We start from the raw sequence: 22,156 nt of genomic DNA on the forward strand, positions 1-22,156 counted from the left end.
GGTTATACAGTGCAAAAATAATCTTTAAGGAACTTTTTTTTTTACATTTGTTCTGATTATTTCATTCTTAGAAATTTGTTAAGAGATAAAACGATTTTTGTTTGTGTGTTTGTTTGTTTTTTGGAAGTACTCTTAACTTGACTTTAATTTGACAATTTAAGGTCCTAATTTTGCGGAAATCACAATTTCTGTCCAATCCGAGGGTGGTGATTTTCTGGGATTGCCAACGTATGTCACTTTAAGTATGGTATGATAAATTTCCGCAGATATTTTTGTAAATAGCACAAATTAATCTCACACAGAAAAATGTATATCTACAGATACATGCATCCTTTCTTTTGTCATTTGGTATAAATGTACAATTAATTATAAATTTTTCTTTATAAATGTGTCATGCCTTTAATGCATGTACTTGTAAAATAATACATGTAAATTGTTGTATTAGGAAAATCAAACAATACAAAACAAAAATGAAAAATGTCTCACACATTACATGCATGTTTCTGGTGCACTTGTTGATCATCTATTTGCTACATAAAATATAAGTTTAGACACCAGAAACTTCTGAAGAGTCACACATTCAAAGCACAAAAAATGTTTTAAAATAAAAAGAAAAAAGAATAATTCTGTTTAAATTTTATATTTTGAAAACTATATTAAGTTGGAACTAATATAAGAATGTATGTGTCAGCTACCCAAAAATTTCATGTGTATACAAAAGCTGATCTTCATGAAGTATGGATATCCAAATTGAATGCATATGTATTAATTTGAGTGATAAATCAACTAGAATCATGTGTCTCTTCCTCTTCACCATGTAAAGACTGGTTAAAAGAGCCGGCCGTTAATTGACGTAACACCAGCCGCTTATACACTCCATTTTTAGCTAGAAGTTCATCATGGGTCCCCATTTCTGATATTTCTCCTTTATCAATGACCACAACCTGTAATAAAAGTTTGTATTCAGCAAGCATTCTGAGAATACTGATGATGAAAAGCATGTTCCCATATACATCTGGAAAATGTGTTCCTTTTGCTACAGACATCACAGTTTGAATGTGTATAAAGCACAAAATTACATGGAAAAAATTATCCCCCTCCCCAAATATGTCAAATTTATGTCGATGAAGCATATGCAAATGTTTAAATTTCAATGAAATGGATCAAAATTCAAGCAACCTTTAAGAATTCCTATAAATAACAAGAAGCCCAAGGGTCTTACCTGAGTACAATACAAACTATAAAGGATCCATAGAAGTATAAAATAAACTGATAGATGAAGCTATGCTGCCCAAAAGCAAGAAATAAGATGACCAGGGATCAACAAAAGAATTAGTATAGTACTCATTAATAAATCTTAAAGTAGATCTATTTGCTTGCCTGTACTTGCCCCCATTTGCCATTATCACTACAGAGACTAAACGAGTGCTTGAACACTATTGTAAACCCTGTCTCATTGCCTGTCATACTGGCCTCTTGGTCTTTGAAGAACATTTAATATACAAAGATAATATATTTTTGTCCCATTCTTATAAATCTTTTATGTGCAAGTCTAGCTGACTATTACAAACCAAGTTACTCTTTGTATAATGCATCATTAAAATTCTTGTATAATTCTCTTATTTAATTGACCTTTTAAATACATTTCTTACAGTAATTAATTATAATAGGTGAATAGAAAGAGGGAATAACATCTCTCAGTAGAATACAATTTAATATAGCCCTGCATGCCGAGCACCAAATCACTTGAACAAGTAGTCCATAGAATACAAATTAATATAGCCCTGCATGCCCAGCACCAAATCACTTGAACAAGTAGTCCAGATTTTCAAAACTCTAGTAAAAATACCCTTGCTTAATGATCAATAGAGCCCCACCCTAACACGAGATCCCCTGACCAAGGGACCATGAAATTCACAGCTTTGGAAGAGACACCCTTGCTCATCATAATTATGTACTAACTTTGTTTGCTTAATTCCCAGGAGAAGAGAAGAAGATTTTCAAAAAAAAAACAATGAATTTTCACTATATAATCAACAGAGCCCCACCCCAACCCCTGACCCTGGTGCCACAAATTTCACAATTTTGGAGGAGGCACCCCCGCTCATCATAACCACCTAGTTTATCTGCTAAATATACAGGGGAGAGAAGAAGATTTTTAAAGAATTTATGCATATTCAATATATGATCATTAGAGCCCCACCCTAACTTCAGAACTCCTGACCCTGGGGCCAAGAATTTCAAAAATTTGGTAGAGGGCTCAATGTTTATTACAATCAACGGTTTGACTGCTTGATGTCTAGGAGTAAAGAAGAAGATTTTCAAAGACAGCACTAATTTTGATGGTTTTTGCCCCAACCCTAAGGCCCCATGGGGGCAGGGACCATAAAATTCACAATTTTTGTACCCCTTCACCCGTAGATGCTATATGCCAAAATTTTTTGAAATTGGCTTAGGGGTTCAAGAGAAGAAGCTGGAAATGTTCAAAAGTTTAAGAGCGACGAACTACGCACAGTGACAGACGAAAACAGATAGCAATAGGTCACCTGAGTGACTCGTGTGACCTAAAAATTCAGCTACATCTATTTTCAGTAATAGAGGGGCATCACTCAGTGATGTTCAGAATTCCTAAAAACTAAAGCAACTAACAACTCTATAACACAGTATTGAAACCAAACTTTAATCCATGTTTGAAATTGTTATCTGAATAAAAACACCTTTCAGGGAACAGAATGATTTTCAGTCAATAACAAACCTTGGTGGCATTTCTGACAGTGGAGAGACGGTGAGCTATGAATGTTTGATTTTCAGTCAATAACAAACCTTGGTGGCATTTCTGACAGTGGAGAGACGGTGAACTATAACTGTTTGATTTATAGGCAATAACAAACCTTGGTGGCATTTCTGACAGTGGAGAGACAGTGAGCTATGAATGTTTGATTTTCAGTCAATAACAAACCTTGGTGGCATTTCTGACAGTGGAGAGACGGTGAGCTATGACAATTACGGTTCTTCCTTTCATTGCTCTGTCTACTGCCTCCTGAACCAAGTGTTCACTCTCAGCATCCAGGGCACTGGTGGCCTACAAGCAGGAAGTTCACATTTAATTCAACACTCTGTTGTTTGGAAAACATTCTACTACAATCTTTTTTTTAACTACAAAATCTGAAATATTGAGAAATTGCATCAATTTTAGCCTTTAATGCTGCTGTGTAGAGATGAGTTTTTTATAGTATACATATACATGTATATCTACATGTATATCAAACAATCATAACACATTTTGTGTTAAGATTATCTCACCTCACCTAGTAACAGGAGCACTGGGTCCATAATAAGAGCTCTAGGTTTTATGCTTTATCTCACCTCATCTAGTAACAGTACTGGGTCCATAATAACAGCTCGGGGTTTTATTATTTATCTCACCTCATTTAGTAACAGGAGTACAGGGTCCACAATAAGAGCTCGGGGTTTTATTATTTATCTCACCTCATCTAGTAACAGGAGTACTGGGTCCACAATAAGAGCTCGGGGTTTTATTATTTATCTCACCTCATCTAGTAACAGGAGTACTGGGTCCATAATAAAAGCTCGGGGTTTTGTTATTTATCTCACCTCATCTAGTAACAGTACTGGGTCCATAATAAAAGCTCGGGGTTTTATTATTTATCTCACCTCATTTAGTAACAGGAGTACTGGGTCCACAATAAGAGCTCAGGGTTTTATTATTTATCTCACCTCATTTAGTAACAGGAGTACTGGGTCCATAATAACAGCTTGGGGTCATCTCACCTTATCAAGTAACAGGAGTACTGGGTCCACAATAAGAGCTTGGGGTTTTATTATTTATCTCACCTCATTTAGTAACAGGAGTACTGGGTCCACAATAAGAGCTCGGGGTTTTATTATTTATTTCACCTCATCTAGTAACAGGAGTACTGGGTCCATAATAACAGCTCGGGGTCATCTCACCTCATCAAGTAACAGGAGTACTGGGTCCATAATAACAGCTCGGGGTTTTATTATTTATCTCACCTCATTTAGTAACAGGAGTACTGGGTCCACAATAAGAGCTCGGGGTTTTATTATTTATTTCACCTCATCTAGTAACAGGAGTACTGGGTCCACAATAAGAGCTCAGGGTTTTATTATTTATCTCACCTCATCAAGTAACAGGAGTACTGGGTCCATAATAAGAGCTCGGGGTTTTATTATTTATCTCACCTCTTCTAGTAACAGGAGTACTGGGTCCATAATAAGTGCTCAGGGTTTTATTATTTATCTCACCTCATTTAGTAACAGGAGTACTGGGTCCATAATAACAGCTTGGGGTTTTATTATTTATCTCACCTCATTTACTAACAGGAGTACTGGGTCCATAATAAGAGCTCAGGGTTTTATGATTTATCTCACCTCATCTAGTAACAGTACTGGGTCCATAATAACAGCTCGGGGTCATCTCACCTCATCTAGTAACAGGAGTACAGGGTCCATAATAAGAGCTCGGGGTTTTATTATTTATCTCACCTCATTTAGTAACAGGAGTACTGGGTCCATAATAAGAGCTCTAGGTTTTATGATTTATCTAACCTCATCTAGTAACAGGAGTACTGGGTCCATAATAAGAGCTCGGGGTTTTATGATTTATCTCACCTCATCTAGTAACAGGAGTACAGGGTCCATAATAACAGCTTGGGGTTTTATTATTTATCTCACCTCATTTAGTAACAGGAGTACTGGGTCCATAATAAGAGCTCAGGGTTTTATGATTTATCTCACCTCATCTAGTAACAGTACTGGGTCCATAATAACAGCTCGGGGTCATCTCACCTCATCAAGTAACAGGAGTACAGGGTCCATAATAAGAACTCGGGGTTTTATTATTTATCTCACCTCATTTAGAAACAGGAGTACTGGGTCCATAATAAGAGCTCGGGGTTTTATTATTTATCTCACCTCATTTAGTAACAGGAGTACTGGGTCCATAATAACAGCTCGGGTTCATCTCACTTCATCAAGTAACAGGAGTACTGGGTCCACAATAAGAGCTCGGGGTTTTATTATTTATCTCACCTCATTTAGTAACAGGAGTACTGGGTCCATAATAAGAGCTCAGGGTTTTATGATTTTTCTCACCTCATCTAGTAACAGTACTGGGTCCATAATAACAGCTCGGGGTCATCTCACCTCATCAAGTAACAGGAGTACTGGGTCCATAACAAGAGCTCGGGGTTTTATTATTTATCTCACCTCATTTAGTAACAGGAGTACTGGGTCCATAATAAGAGCTTGGGGTTTTATTATTTATCTCACCTCATTTAGTAACAGGAGTACTGGGTCCATAATAACAGCTCGGGTTCATCTCACTTCATCAAGTAACAGGAGTACTGGGTCCACAATAAGAGCTCCGGGTTTTATTATTTATCTCACCTCATTTAGTAACAGGAGTACTGGGTCCATAATAAGAGCTCAGGGTTTTATGATTTTTCTCACCTCATCTAGTAACAGTCCTGGATCCATAATAACAGCTTGGGGTCATCTCACCTCATCAAGTAACAGGAGTACTGGGTCCATAATAAGAGCTCGGGGTTTTATTATTTATCTCACCTCATTTAGTAACAGGAGTACTGGGTCCATAATAACAGCTCGGGGTTTTTTTATTTATCTCACCTCATCTAGTAACAGGAGTACTGGGTCCACAATAAGAGCTCGGGGTTTTATTATTTATCTCACCTCATTTAGTAACAGGAGTACTGGGTCCACAATAAGAGCTCGGGGTTTTATTATTTATCTCACCTCATTTAGTAACAGGAGTACTGGGTCCATAATAACAGCTTGGGGTTTTATTATTTATCTCACCTCATCTAGTAACAGGAGTACTGGGTCCACAATAAGAGCTTGGGGTTTTATTATTTATCTCACCTCATCTAGTAACAGGAGTACTGGGTCCATAATAAGAGCTCTTGCTATGGCAATCCTCTGTTTCTGACCTCCCGACAGACGAACTCCTCTCTCTCCCACTAAAGTATTGTACCCATCCTCAAAGGTTGAGATAAATTCATGTGCATTGGCCTGCTTAGCCACAGCCTCTACCTACAATAACAAATGACTTAATCAAGAGGAACTCGTAGCTGCACATTCACACCACAATAAAAGCACATACAAGGATGCATACACATCAATTTAATCAAGTTTTGTTTTAAAACTTTTCCATCAAAAATGAAACAGTGGATTTTTGATTTAACACTTAGATTTAATGTGAATTTCAAAAGGGATGAATAAAAAAAATTTCATTATCTATAAATAACCTCTTGATCTGTTGCCCTACATCCATAAGCAATGTTGTCTTTGATGGAGGAAGCAAACAAAGTTGGTTCTTGACTGACCATGGATACTTTTTTGCGGAACCATTGAGGATCCAATGTCTTCAGGTCCACATCACCTATAATCAACAGGAATTCAGTAAAAGAAGGATTGGCACATCCAAAATTTATTATAAACTTTGCTTAAAATATAACATTTTACCCATCATTTCAATAGAGCAGGTTTAGAAAATCACTGTATCAATTTATCTCTAGGTACAGTATTACTATGCATTTTTTTTTTATTGTGGAAAAAATTTGCCCAATTATTTTTACTTAGATACAGAAATTGACAAGTTTGCCCTGTTTTACTTTCAATCAAAAGGATAAACATTTGAAATATGGAGGTTTAACCAGGCATCTGCATTCAAACGTTTACAGAGGTAAAACTCACCTAACAGTATTCTGCCAGAGTCTGGATCATAGAACCTCTCTATAAGGTTAACAATGGTAGATTTTCCACCTCCACTGGGCCCCACTAGGGCCACCATCTCACCCGGCTCCACACTGAATGTAATGCCCTAAAAAATCAAGACACAGCATAGTACTATTGATTAGGTGTCAATACAGGAGTCAATCTTGATACTGTAGCTTTATTACCTTTAAAACTTTAGTTTCGGGCCTTGAAGGATAGGTGAAATAAACATTTTGGAATTCAACCCCTGAAATAACAAGAAATTATTCCTCATTTATCCTGTGAGACAGAAAAGGTTATGGTTTCAGTTTAACATCATGTTGGTACATACGTCCATTCATGTGATAGAGGACTTCTCCGTTCTCTGTTGGTACATCCGGCACTCGGTCCAGCAAGTCAAAGATTCTTATAGAGGCCCCTACTGCCTTTTAGAATTACCAAATAAAAACAAGAGGCCCATGGGCCACATTGCTCACCTGAGCACACTGGCTAGATTAAGGCACAAATCAGTTCAGTAATGAACGGGGGGGGGGGGGGGGGGGGGGGGGGTATTTTTGTAAAAATTTGATCCCCCATTGTAGCTCCTCCCTATCTCAGGGGTCATCATTTGAACAAACTTGAATCTACATTATCAATCCCCCATTGGGCCTCACCCTACCCCCGGCAGCCATGATTTGAACAAAATTGAATCTACACTTCCTGAGGATGCTTCCATATAAATATGACTCTTCATGGCTTTACTGTTCTTGAGAAGATTTTTGAAGATTTTTCCTGTATATTTCTATGCAAAATTTGGATCCTCCATTGTGGCCCCGCCCTACCCCCGGGGGTCATGATTTGAACAAACTTGAATCTACACTACCTGAGAATGCTTCCGTATAAATATGACTCTACATGGCTTTACTGTTCTTGAGAAGAAGATTTTTAAAGATTTTTCCTATATATTTCTATGCAAAATTTGGATCCTCCATTGTGGCCCCGCCCTACCCCTGGGGGTCATGATTTGAACAAAATTGAATTTACACTTCCTGAGGATGCTTCCATATAAATATGACTCTTCATGGCTTTACTGTTCTTGAGAAGAAGATTTTCCTATATATTTCTATGTAAAACTTTGATCCTCCATTGTGGCCCCGCCCTACCCCCGGGGGTCATGATTTGAACAAATTTGAATCTACACTACCTGAGGATACTTCCATATAAATATGACTCTTCATGGCTTTACTGTTCTTGAGAAGAAGATTTTTAAAGATTTTTCCTATATATTTCTATGTAAAATTTGGATCCTCCATTGTGGCCCCGCCCTACCCCCAGGGGTCATGATTTGAACAAAATTGAATCTACACTTCCTGAGGATGCTTCCATATAAATATGGCTCTTCATGGCTTTACTGTTCTTGAGAAGAAGATTTTTAAAGATTTTTCCTATATATTTCTATGTAAAATTTGGATCCTCCATTGTGGCCCCGCCCTACCCCTGGGGGTCATGATTTGAACAAAATTGAATTTACACTTCCTGAGGATGCTTCCATATAAATATGACTCTTCATGGCTTTACTGTTCTTGAGAAGAAGATTTTCCTATATATTTCTATGTAAAACTTTGATCCTCCATTGTGGCCCCGCCCTACCCCCGGGGGTCATGATTTGAACAAATTTGAATCTACACTACCTGAGGATACTTCCATATAAATATGACTCTTCATGGCTTTACTGTTCTTGAGAAGAAGATTTTTAAAGATTTTTCCTATATATTTCTATGTAAAATTTGGATCCTCCATTGTGGCCCCGCCCTACCCCCAGGGGTCATGATTTGAACAAAATTGAATCTACACTTCCTGAGGATGCTTCCATATAAATATGGCTCTTCATGGCTTTACTGTTCTTGAGAAGAAGATTTTTAAAGATTTTTCCTATATATTTCTATGTAAAATTTGGATCCTCCATTGTGGCCCCGACCTACCCCCGGGGGTCATGATTTGAACAAAATTGAATCTACACTTCCTGAGGATGCTTCCATATAAATATGACTCTTCATGGCTTTACTGTTCTTGAGAAGAAGATTTTTCCTATATATTTCTATGTAAAACTTTGATCCTCCATTGTGGCCCCGCCCTACCCCCGGGGGTCATGATTTGAACAAATTTGAATCTACACTACCTGAGGATACTTCCATATAAATATGACTCTTCATGGCTTTACTGTTCTTGAGAAGAAGACTTTTAAAGATTTTTCCTATATATTTCTATGTAAAATTTGGATCCTCCATTGTGGCCCCGCCCTACCCCCAGGGGTCATGATTTGAAAAAAATTGAATCTACACTTCCTGAGGATGCTTCCATATAAATATGGCTCTTCATGGCTTTACTGTTCTTGAGAAGAAGATTTTTAAAGATTTTTCCTATATATTTCTATGTAAAATTTGGATCCTCCATTGTGGCCCCGCCCTACCCCCGGGGGTCATGATTTGAACAAAATTGAATCTACACTTCCTGAGGATGCTTCCATATAAATATGACTCTTCATGGCTTTACTGTTCTTGAAAAGAAGATTTTTAAAGATTTTTCCTATATATTTCTATGTAAAACTTTGATCCTCCATTGTGGCCCCGCCCTACCCCCGGGGGTCATGATTTGAACAAACTTGAATCTACACTACCTGGGGATGCTTCCATATAAATATGACTCTTCATGGCTTTACTGTTCTTGAGAAGAAGATTTTTAAAGATTTTTCCTATATATTTCTATGTAAAACTTTGATCCTCCATTGTGGCACCGCCCTACCCCCGGGGGTCATGATTTGAACAAACTTGAATCTACACTACCTGGGGATGCTTCCATATGAGTTTCATCTTTCCTGGCCCTGTGGTTCTTGAGAAGAAGATTTTTTAAAGATGCTATTCATTTTCACTAATTCTTAATTATCTCCCCTTGAAAGAGGGCGTGGCCCTTCATTTGAACAAACTTGAATCCCCTTCACCCAAGGATGCTTTGTGGCAAGTTTGGTTGAAATTGGCCCAGTGGTTCTGGAGAAGAAGTCGAAAATGTGAAAAATTTACAGACAGACGGACTACAGACAAAATGTGATCAGAAAAGCTCACTTGAGCTTTCAGCTCAGGTGAGCTAACAAGAGGCCCAAGGGCCTTAATGGTCACCTGAGTATAATACAACAATTTAGAAGTTAAATACACTGATAGATGAAGCTTTGTTGCCCTAAAGCAAGAGAAGTAGGAAGATCAGGATCAACAAAATAATTAGTCTAATATTCAGTATCAACTCATAACTTAAGTTCTAATCTGTCCCCCACTTAACACTATCACCATGCAGACTATAAACAAACTATTTGTGCTTCTGTTCTATTTTTAAACCCATATTAAGACCTCTAGCATTGACCTCTCTTATGGTCTTTGAAGAACTTTTAATAAGATAAGTTATTTTTGTCTCATTTTATTTATCTATTACTTACAGGTCTACCTGAATATTAAAACTAAGAAAGTACTTTTTGAATTATACCATAAACATTCTTGCATAATTATCTTATTCTATTAACCTTTCAAATACATTACCGGTATTTACAGTGATTAATTATCAAAGGTGAATGGAAAAGAGGAATAACTTCTCTCAGTAGAATACAAATTAATAGAGCCCTGCCCAGGACCAGAATGCTTAGACAAATGGTCCAGATGTTCAAAAATCTGGTAGAAATACGCTTACTCATATCATTTAAACTTTTACTCAGTTTGCTTCCGATATCCCAGAAGCAGAGAAGAATTTCACAGGTACAATGCATTTTCACTATAGATTCAACAAAGCCTTACCCTAATACAAGAACCCAAGACCAAGGGTCAAGAAATTTACAAATTTGGAAGAGTTACCCACATCATCATAACTATGGTCTTCAAAGAATTAACACTTTTCCACTATATCATCAAAAGCTGCCCCCCCTCCCCCCCCCCCCCCCCCATTATGCCAGAACCCCTGACCCTAGGACCACAAGATTTAAAAATACTGTTTGAAGCTCCCATTTTCATCATAGCTAAGCAATTTATTTATCAGCTCAACACTACGGAGCATACAGGATTAATTAATGATTAATTTATAGAATTAATGCTTTTTCACTATATAATCAATAGAGCCCCCCCCCCTTCCTCAAGAACCCCAAAAACAGAGGCCATATATTTAAAAATTTTGGAAGAGGCATCCTTGCCTATCATAATCATGCACTTAGTTTGTTTAAATAATCTCCAGTAGCAGAGAAGAAGATTTTCAAAGAATCAATGCATTTTCACTATATAATCAATAGAGCCCCGCCCTAACACCAGAACCCCTGACCCTGGGGCCATGAAATTCACAATTTTTAAAAAGGCATCCTTATGCATCATAACCATGCACTTAGTTTGTTTAAATAATCTCCAGTAGCAGAGAAGAAGATTTTCAAAGAATTAATGCATTTTCACTATATAATCAATAGAGCCCCGCCCTAATACCAGAACCCCTGACCCAGGGGCCATGGCTTTCACAATTCTGGAAGAGGCCCACCTCCTCATCATAACTATGTACTTAGTTTATCACCTTAATGCCCAGGAGCAGAGGAGAAGATTTTCAAAGAATTAATGCATTTTCACTATATAGTCAATAGAGCCCCGCCTTAACACCAGAACCCCTGACCCTGGGGCCATGAAATTCATAATTTTGAAAGAGGTACTCTTGCTCATCATAACTATGTACTTAGTTACTTTATTAAATATCCAGACCAGAGAAGAAGATTTTCAAAGAATTAATGCATTTTCACTATATAATCAATAGAGCCCCACCCTTATACCAGAACCCCTGACCCTGGGGCCATGAAATTCACAATTTTGGAAGAGGCACTTTTGCTCATCATAACTATGTACTTAGTTACCTTATTTAATACCCAGGACCACAGGAGAAGATTTTCAAAGAATTAATGCTTTTTCACTACATAATCTATAGAGCCCCGCCCTAACACCAGAACCCCTGACCCTGGGGCCTTGAATTTCACAATTTTGAAAGAGGCACTCTTGCTCATCATAACTATGTACTTAGTTACTTTATTTAATACCCAGGAGCAGAGAAGAAGATTTTCAAAAAATTAATGCATTTTCACTATATAATCAATAAAGCCCTGCCCTAACACCAGAACCCCTGACCCTGGGGCCATGAAATTCACAATTTTGGAAGATGCTCTCTTACTCATCATAACTATGTACTTAGTTACTTTATTTAATACCCAGGAGCAGAGAAGAAAATTTTCAAAGAATTAATGCATTTTCACTATATAATCAATAGAGCCCCGCCCTTACACCAGAACCCCTAACCCTGGGGCCATGAATTTCACAATTTTGAAAGAGGCACTCTTGCTCATCATAACTATGTACTTAGTTACTTTATTTAATATCCAGGAGCAGAGAAGAAGATTTTCACTATATAATCAATAGAGCCCCGCCCTAACTCCAGAACCCCTGACCCTGGGGTCATGAAATTCACAATTTTGGAAGATGCTCTCTTACTCATCATAACTATGTACTTAGTTACTTTATTTAATACCCACGAGCAGAGAAGAAGATTTTCAAAATATTAATGCATTTTCACTATATAATCAATAGAGCCCCGCCCTTACACCAGAACCCCTGACCCTGCAGCCATGAAGTTCACAATTTTGAAAGAGGCACTCTTGCTCATCATAACTATGTTCTTAGTTACTTTATTTAATACCCAGGAGCAGAGAAGAAGATTTTCAAAAAATTAATGCATTTTCACTATATAACCAATAGAGCCCCGCCCTTACACCAGAACCCCTGACCCTGCGGCCATGAATTTCACAATTTTGAAAGAGGCACTCTTGCTCATCATAACTATGTACTTAGTTACTTTATTTAATACTCAGGAGCAGAGAAGAAGATTTTCAAAAAATTAATGCATTTTCACTATATAATCAATAGAGCCCTGTCCTAACACCAGAACCTGACCCTGGGGCCATGAATTTCACAATTTTGGAAGAGGCACTCTTGCTCATCATAACTATGTACTTAGTTACTTTATTTAATACCCAGGAGCAGAGAAGAAAATTTTCAAAGAATTAATGCTTTTCACTATATAATCAATAGAGCCCCACCCTTACACCAGAACCCCTGACCCTGGGGCCATGAATTTCACAATTTTGGAAAAGGCACTCTTGCTCTTCATAACTATGTACTTAGTTACTTTATTTAATACCCAGGAGCAGAGAAGAAGATTTTCAAAGAAATAATGCACTTTCACTATATGACCTATATAGCCCCACCCTGGGGCCACAACCCCTGACCCTGGGGCCATGAATTTCACAATTTTGGTAGAGGGCTCAATGCTTCTTACAATCATGCCAACAGTTTGACTGCTTGATGTCCAGGAGTAAAGAAGAAGATTTTTAAAGATTGCATTATTTTTGGTGGTTTTAGCCCCACCCCTCAGGCCCCAGGGGGGCAGGGACTATGAAATTCACAATTTTTGTTCATCTTCACCCATTGATGCTATATGCCAAATTTGGTTGAAATTGCGGTTTCAGAGAAGAAGCTAAAAATGTTCAAATGTTAACGCACAACGCACACCAACGGATGAGAACGGATAGCAATAGGTCACCTGAGTGACTCAGGTGACCTAAAAATAATAATAATAAAATAAACAGTAATTTCTCTGTTACTCAGATTTGGATGTTGTATGTCAGATTCTTAGCATAATTTTTTTTAAGTGTCACCCAAGTATAAGAATAAAACAAAACTGCATGAAATCGTACAAGCGTTTATTACACTGTACATGTATCAATATTGATAAAATTTCCCATACAATGAAGTCATACCTGCATAAAATCCCCATAGAGGGCTGACATCAAGGCAAATGCCATGGCAACTTGTAAGGTATACAGCAAAAAAGCTGCAAAAGATAAATGATGCAAATCATCCTAAACCACATCCCTTCATAGAGTCTTATACACAACTCTTAAATTAACTTTTGCAGATAATTTCTCTGTCCCTGAATTTTCCAAATTCATATCCCCTCCTCTGATTCCAGATTTAGCTGTGAGAGTCCTGTTTACAGCCAGATTTAGCTGGGAGAGTCCTGTTTACAGCCAGATTTAGCTGGGAGAGTCCTGTTTACAGCCAAGTGACAAGTAAGGGTTTGTGTAAGCCATAAGATCATAAAATAGTTAAAGTCAGTGTAACAGATGTACAAATGAAGTTGCAGATTTAAAGTCAATGTATCAGGTGAGCAGGTGTAGTAATTTCAAATAAGAACAGGTATTCTCATAAACAAACTGTTTCAAAAAGTTAAAATAATAGATTTAGTAGTGATATAGCAGACTTCCATGTAAAACACAGCAGATTTACAGGTCAAGTAATGGACGTCACGGCCATATATAAAGTTATATATGACTAATGAGGCAATGTATGACTTACAAGTCTTGTAATATAAAAGACTAATAGTTCAAATAACAAAATTACAGGTACTGTAACTAACTTGTAATGTACATTTAACATAACAAATGAACAGATATTGTAAGACAATTACATGTATCAAGCGATTTACATGTAAGATTTAAACATGTAACATAAGGGTCCAACACGTAATGTAAGAGACTAACATTAACTTCAGCACTTACATGTGATGTAAGACATTTTTATGTAAAAGATAGATATTTACATTTAATGAGAGAGAGTTACATGTGACATTGGAGTTACTTAAGAGATTTACGGGTAACATAAGAGCCTTATATGTAACATAAGAGATTTACATGTAACATAAGAGACTTTGATGTAAAGTAAGAGATTTACATGTCAGATAAAACTTATATGTAACAAGAAATTTACATCCAACATAAGTGATTTACATGTAAAATGAACCTTATATGTAACATAAGAGATTTACATGTAACAAAAGAGATTTAAATGTAATATAAGAGAATTACAGGTAATACAAGAGATTTACATGTAGCATAAGAGACTTAAATGTAATAGAAGAAATTAACATGCAACATAGATTTAAATGTAACAAAAGAGGTTGAAACATAAGAGATTTATATAAGTAACATAAAAGATCTACATGTAAAAGAACTATATAAAGGTAAAGAATTACAGGTACACAGACTTACATGTAAGTACACCTGGAGTAAGGCCTGTATGTTCTCCATGTGTGTTGTCATACACCAGCTTTCCACCATACCATAGAACCATAGCTATTGCACCATAAGCCAAAATACCCACTATACCCTCAAATGCACCTGGAACGCAGAAGAACAATCATTTTCAAGTGTGAAAAAGTGAAAATAACAAGGGGAAAAAATAAGCCTGTATATAGTACTCAACACTTAAATTTTTTTCTTAAATAAGAATATCTATTTCAGTTTTTATTTGAATTTATTGTACTATTATACTAACTATAAGTAATGTAAACTAACCCAGACTGATATAAACATAGCAGTAGATTATTTAATTTTGATGGTTCTGGTTACCATAAGCTATAGCCAGCTTCTTCCCGACTTTGTAGCTCTTCTCCACTTCTTCACTGTAAAGGCTGGACGCCTTGGATTCCCCGGCAAAGGATCGGACAGTCCTGATGCTGGAGATGTTCTCCTCAGCCAGGGTACCAGCGTCAGCTAAACGATCCTGAAACTTCTGTCTCATATTCTTCACAAACTTCCCTTAAAGTGTAATCACAAACTTCCCTTAAAGTGCAAATGTAATCACAAACTTCCCATAAAGTGTAAATGTAATCACAAACTTCCCTTAAAGTGTGTAAATGTAATCACAAACTTCCCATAAAGTGTAAATGTAATCACAAACTTCCCATAAAGTGTAAATGTAACCACAAACTTAATCACAAACTTCCCTTAAAGTGTAAGTGTAATCATAAACTTCTCTTAAGTGTAAATGTAATCACAAACTTCCCTTTAAATGTAATCGCAATCTTTCCCTTAAAGTGTAAATGTAATCACAATCTTCCCTTAAAATGTAAATGTAATCACAAACTTCCCTTCAAGTGTAAATGTAATCACAAACTCAACTTCAAGTGTAAATATATTGTGTCTAAAATACTGACAATAACAATTAAAGCTGGAGGTAGATGACTTATTTGTGTGCTCTGTCATGAAATAGCTAGGACAGATATAATTACTGCACTGCACTAAAAGACTTTACCATAATTAAGGATAAGTACATACCATATTGTACAGCTACGATTGAAACAACAGGAACCACAGCCAACAATACTCCAGTTAAAGCCGCATTCAGATAAAACATTAAGATAAGAGATCCCAGCATCTGTAGAGTGTATCGCACCAGCATAGATACATTCACCTGTCAATCACAGACATACATCAACATCTGTAAAGTGTACCACACCAACATAGATATATTCTTCTGTCGATCACAAACATACATCAACATCTGTAAAGTGTACCAACATAGATACATTCACCTGTCAATCACAAACATACATCAACATCTGTGAAGTTTACCACACCAACATAAATATATTCTTCTGTCAATCACAAACATACATTAACATCTTTAAATTGTACCACACCAACATAGATACATTCACCTGTCAATCACAAACATACATCAACATCTGTAAAGTGTACCACACCAACCTAGATACATTCTTCTGTCAATCACAGTTATACATCAACATCTGTAAAGTGTACCAACATAGATACATTCACCTGTCAATCACAGACATACATCAATATCTGTAAAGTGTACCACACCAACATAGATACATTCTTCTGTCAATCACAGACATACATCAACATCTGTAAAGTGTACCACAGCAGCACAGATACATTCTTCTGTCAATCACAAACATACATCCTTTGTTTACATTACTTCCTTTTCAATTCAGCTGTTTAACTAATATTTTTTAGTTATCGGTACTATTGAACTATTGTGATTATTTCAACATTTCAAAACAACTAAGTATCAGTCACTTAAGAGTATTTCAGTAAAGTGTACTCACAGTGGCTGCATTCTGAACAACCTGTGTATCTGATGCCAGTCTGTTACATAGTTCACCTGTCCTGTTGATAACAAACACAGCTAAACTTACTAACTATCATTTAAAGAAGTACAACATCAGTACATGTATCAAAAAAAAAAAAAACGTAAAAACACCAATGAAATATTAAAACTCCACATTAATATCTACATATAAAGCTTGTCTTTTTTCCATTTTTAAAAATTCTGAAATTATTATTCTGTGTCTATAGCTTGATTTAAGTATATATACATGTACAATAACAAATTGCTATATCCTCATTAGTTTTGATCAGATATTCAAATTTACATTGTAGAATGTTATACAGGTTTATTTCATGCCAATTCTGTGATAATTATTATACACTTCTTTGCATTTAGGTAAAGTTATCCAAAAAGTTTAAAATATTCTTAAAAGGATTATTTTCAATTCTAGCTTATGTTAGCATCTCATTTTTACATTCTGAGGTGATTTGAGAGTTTTTGTCTTTTTTGGTGAAAGTTTGACTTCCCTTCTCCTATACAGACAGTAAGACATACATACTGTTTTACCAAACATACCTATTGGTATCAAAGAAGGCAATGTCTTGCTGGATAATGTGATCAAACAAATGTTTCCTAAGTCTGGCAACCAATCTCTGTCCCGCTAGAGTGAAAAGCCAGGCCCGAATCACCGCAAAGATAGCATAAAGAACATAAATTAACACCAAGATCACCACAGTGTTTGTCAGCTCACCTACAAAAAATAACACATCTGTCAACAAATCAAATACACATATTTATGACGCAATTCCTTCAACATAGGCACCGTTGTACCCACTTTTGCACCCATTTTTCATAAAACCAGAGTACACATATAATAAAAATTTCCTGTCATTTTCTTCATATTACTTCAAATTACACAGTTTATATAATTTATTTTATTATCATTATGATTATCGGTGTTATCTTTTGAAGTCATCCATAAAATAAGAATAAAATACCCATGCTTTTCTGAGCAGCATCTACCACTGCACCAAAGAAGAGGGGAGCAGCTGTTTGAGCCCCACTGGAGACCAGTAATCCAAGGGATCCTCCCAATAGAATCCCCCACTCCTGTTAAAAGTCATACAAGTGCGAATTGTTAACTCCCAATAGAATACCCCACTCCTGTTAAAAGTCATACAAGTGCAAACTGTCAACTCCCAATAGAATCCCCCACTCCTGTTAAAAAATCATAAAAAAGCAAATTGTTCACTCCTAATAGAATCCCCAACTCCTGTTAAAAAGTCATACAAGTGCAAACTGTCAACTCCCAATAGAATCCCCCACTCCTGTTTAAAAGTCATACAAGTGCAAACTGTCAACTCCCAAAAGAATCCCCCACTCCTGTTAAAAAGTCATAAAAAGGCAAATTGTCAACTCCCAATAGACTCCCAATAGAATCCCCCATTCCTGTTAAAAAGTCATAAAAGTGCAAATTGTCAACTCCCAATAGAATCCCCCACTCCTGTTAAAAAGTCATACAAGTGCAAACTGTCAACTCCCAACAGAATCCCCCACTCCTGTTAAAAGTCATACAAGTGCGAATTGTTAACACCCAATAGAATCCCCAACTCCTGTTAAATGTCATACAAGTGCAAACTGAAAACTCCCAGTAGAATCCCCCACTCCTGTTAAATGTCATACAAGTGCAAACTGAAAACTCCCAGTAGAATCCCCCACTCCTGTTAAATGTCATACAAGTGCAAACTGTCAACTCCCAATAGAATCCCCCACTCCTGTTAAATGTCATACAAGTGCAAACTGAAAACTCCCAGTAGAATCCCCCACTCCTGTTAAATGTCATACAAGTGCAAACTGAAAACTCCCAGTAGAATCCCCCACTCCTGTTAAATGTCATACAAGTGCAAACTGTCAACTCCCAACAGAATCCCCCACTCCTGTTAAAAGTCATACAAGTGCGAATTGTTAACACCCAATAGAATCCCCAACTCCTGTTAAATGTCATACAAGTGCAAACTGAAAACTCCCAGTAGAATCCCCCACTCCTGTTAAATGTCATACAAGTGCAAACTGAAAACTCCCAGTAGAATCCCCCACTCCTGTTAAATGTCATACAAGTGCAAACTGTCAACTCCCAATAGAATCCCCCACTCCTGTTAAATGTCATACAAGTGCAAACTGAAAACTCCCAGTAGAATCCCCCACTCCTGTTAAATGTCATACAAGTGCAAACTGAAAACTCCCAGTAGAATCCCCCACTCCTGTTAAATGTCATACAAGTGCAAACTGAAAACTCCCAGTAGAATCCCCCACTCCTGTTAAATGTCATGCAAGTGCAAACTGAAAACTCCCAGTAGAATCCCCCACTCCTGTTAAATGTCATACAAGTGCAAACTGAAAACTCCCAGTAGAATCCCCCCCTCCTGTTAAATGTCATACAAGTGCAAACTGAAAACTCCCGGTAGAATCCCCCACTCCTTTTTGAAAGTCATACAAAATAAAAATTTGACTTTTACTGATATTACAATAATACTTTTGACTATTACACAGCTCAGTTATAATTTATCAGAATACCGGTATTATACAGAGATGAACAAAATTGATATCAATTCTAAAACTCACTGGTTTAGCAAGCAACAGCAATCTTTTGATATCCACCTTTTTTTTGACAGGTTTTCCTTCCTTGTCTATTTCCTGACCTTTATCATTAAATCTGTGTAAAATCCTCACTATCTTCAACCGCCTCATTGCACGATCACTGAATAAACTAAGTATAAACTCTAAAACACTGAAAGACACTGATGATATGACTAAAACATTGTATGTAACATGCATTGTAACATAATGTTCACCATTCAATATACAGTTCAAAACCATCCCTCCTTTTACGGAGGAGAATATAAGAGATACTAGAAAAAGCAATTTTAAAGCAGTCTTTAGGATAAAACATAATGTCTGTAGACTCCGATCGTATGGACTGTGTATCTGTTCGTAGGATTTATTCTCTAGAATTGGTAGTACAGTGACAATTACGGCAGTTTTCAGGCCGGCTAAAAGGGCCAAGTCAAACACTGATTCAGTGAAATGAAAGTCTGTTATGTTGTCCACAAAGTACTTGGTGTGACCACCTACAAAATTAAAGAAATAATGCGAGATACATCAATCTAACATCAGTTTCTCTTTTTTAGTGCATAAAATTACTATTACATGATGGTATGATCAAACCTCTTAACTCCATTAATACCCTAACTCCGCCACTTTTAGGACACTCTGCACTGTTTTTAAACATGTTAAATGAATACGATTATGATGTCATTTTTTGCATGCTGAAAATTGACATTCAAATGCCTTCAAATCATAACAGTCAAGTTCAAGAATGCATCAAAAACAAATAACAATTCCATTTAATCTATTGTATCTTTCACATTTTATGTGAAATCAGTAAACACCTTTTTCTTCATATGCTATTACATTGATATCTCTGGCATGTGCATCAACACAGGGTTTGAAATTAACAGTCGCCCACTCACAATTTGCGACTAATGTTCCATGTGGGCGACTTAAAATTACATTCAAGTTGCCCGCATGGCGATTAGAAAATTTACAATAATAAATATTTGTTTTCCAATTTTGTCCGAATGTTTTGTATTTTTCTCTTGAAAAATTTCGTAATCAGTAAAGTGCTTTATAATTACCCGTACGAAGTACTTAAACATAAAGCGTCTAAGTGATTGTGTCGGGCACAATGTGGCATCGTCGCGTCAATGAGCCCAAGAAACCAAAAAGTACTGTTGTTATTTCTGAATGAAAACGTGCCTTGTGCTCTATATATGATATTGAATGATCATATCAATCTTCATAAACAGAAGAGTTCCACTTCAAATTTAGATAAGTCATGCATAATGTTACAACGGATAGAAAAGAAACACGAAGCACATGATAAAAAAAACGAAAAATGGGGTTGTTGTTTCTATATTCAATAGAAGGTGTGATAATCTGTGGGCGAATAAATTTTGACGTGGGCCCCAGATTTGCAAGGTTCAGTAGCCCACATGGCTATCAAGGATTACAAGTTAGTTTAAAACCCTGCAACATGCTCATTTTCACATGTCAGTCATATTTATGAAGGTCTATGTCAAAGGATTGACATGACATGCCATACTGAATACGGCTGAAAACATTTTATTTTTCATCTACATTTGCCCTAATGCACTTTAAGTTGGAGATCACACTAGTGCAACATTATAATTAAATGTGATTTTCTGTTGTTGATATTTTTCCTACAATTCATAACATTATTTTAAAATCTTAAAAACTATTCTTTTCCATTAACAAGTTTAAAAAAGGGGGACAAAAAATAAAATAGGAAAAAATTCTATTTAATACCTTGACATATTGTAGAGGGCCCTGGGGACGGTGTTAGGTTCAATGGACACATTATATTTATGTACATGGATGTGATACTAGTTCGATTTAGTGGTATGTGCTATATACATAAGCCCAATAACAAGTTTATTACTTAGTGAAGCAAATGAGAAACAAGTCAAAAAATAATTCAGAGAATAATGCAGCATATTTTCCACTTATGGTGACGGAGTTTGGGTACTAAGAGATTATATATATGATTACATGAGTTTTAATTTACCTGTCAACCACATAATACATGACATAATTCCATCAATAATAACAAGACTAATAAAGATGTTGGTGTATCTTAGTACAGGTAACGTGTATCTGTGATTCCCAAGCAACGCTTTATCTTCATTTTCTTCCATCTCTGGAGCATTATTCACTGTACCATTGACTTTAGCCATGACTCTTCTTCTGAAACAAATGATCGATGATATCATCATCATATTGTAGTAATTAAGTAATTATGTTGACAAATTACACTTATATTTATGCTAACTTAGTAACGGTTCTTTAATTCTTCAATCCGATCGCTTCTGTTATGATAAATTAATATCCAGTATTTAGAACATAGCGTTCAATAAACTTACGCAATCACATGTAAATATCGGGTACAACACTTGCTAAACATTCATTTTCTCCAAAATGATATAGAAAAAGATAATATAGTTTTATATTCCTTATCATGCACCCCTTCCCAAAAAGTACCTTAGAAGAAGAAAAATCCAAATCAAGGTAAAAGTCTAGTCTGCAATCTTTGCGTCTGCTTTCATCGATCAATGTCACAACGATGCTTTGAATTTTTATGCGTTATCATTGTGTGGAGAAACGTTTGTATCATACGTATTATTAAAACTTTATGGATATGATATATCAATTATACAATAAACATAACAGTATAGTAGATATTACAAATTAAGCTCTGGAGTGCCCTGGCCATGATTTGGCTTAGATCCAAC

At 36.3% G+C, this 22,156-nt stretch overlaps 1 protein-coding gene across 1 annotated transcript; it reads right to left on the bottom strand.

Moving 5' to 3' along the window:
- Positions 1 to 376: 376 nt before the first annotated feature.
- On the bottom strand, positions 377 to 21,605 carry LOC133205527 (uncharacterized). The gene is made up of 16 exons (XM_061341357.1): positions 21,433 to 21,605; positions 19,410 to 19,915; positions 17,786 to 17,897; positions 17,364 to 17,538; positions 16,786 to 16,846; positions 15,989 to 16,124; positions 15,281 to 15,469; positions 14,921 to 15,049; positions 13,631 to 13,704; positions 7,109 to 7,202; positions 6,963 to 7,024; positions 6,757 to 6,883; positions 6,309 to 6,442; positions 5,923 to 6,093; positions 2,960 to 3,082; positions 377 to 944 (listed from the first exon to the last, which is right to left on the bottom strand). Exons 1-16 carry the CDS (start codon positions 21,599 to 21,601, stop codon positions 783 to 785), a joined length of 2,424 nt encoding a protein of 807 aa, XP_061197341.1. The 5' UTR covers positions 21,602 to 21,605; the 3' UTR covers positions 377 to 782.
- Between the last annotated feature and the right edge of the window lie 551 nt (positions 21,606 to 22,156).

This window comes from Saccostrea echinata, unplaced genomic scaffold, assembly GCF_033153115.1.
Source record: "Saccostrea echinata isolate AGI-Se365-2 ecotype Australia unplaced genomic scaffold, CSIRO_AGI_Sech_v1 ptg000054l, whole genome shotgun sequence".
Lineage (NCBI taxonomy): Eukaryota > Metazoa > Mollusca > Bivalvia > Ostreida > Ostreidae > Saccostrea > Saccostrea echinata.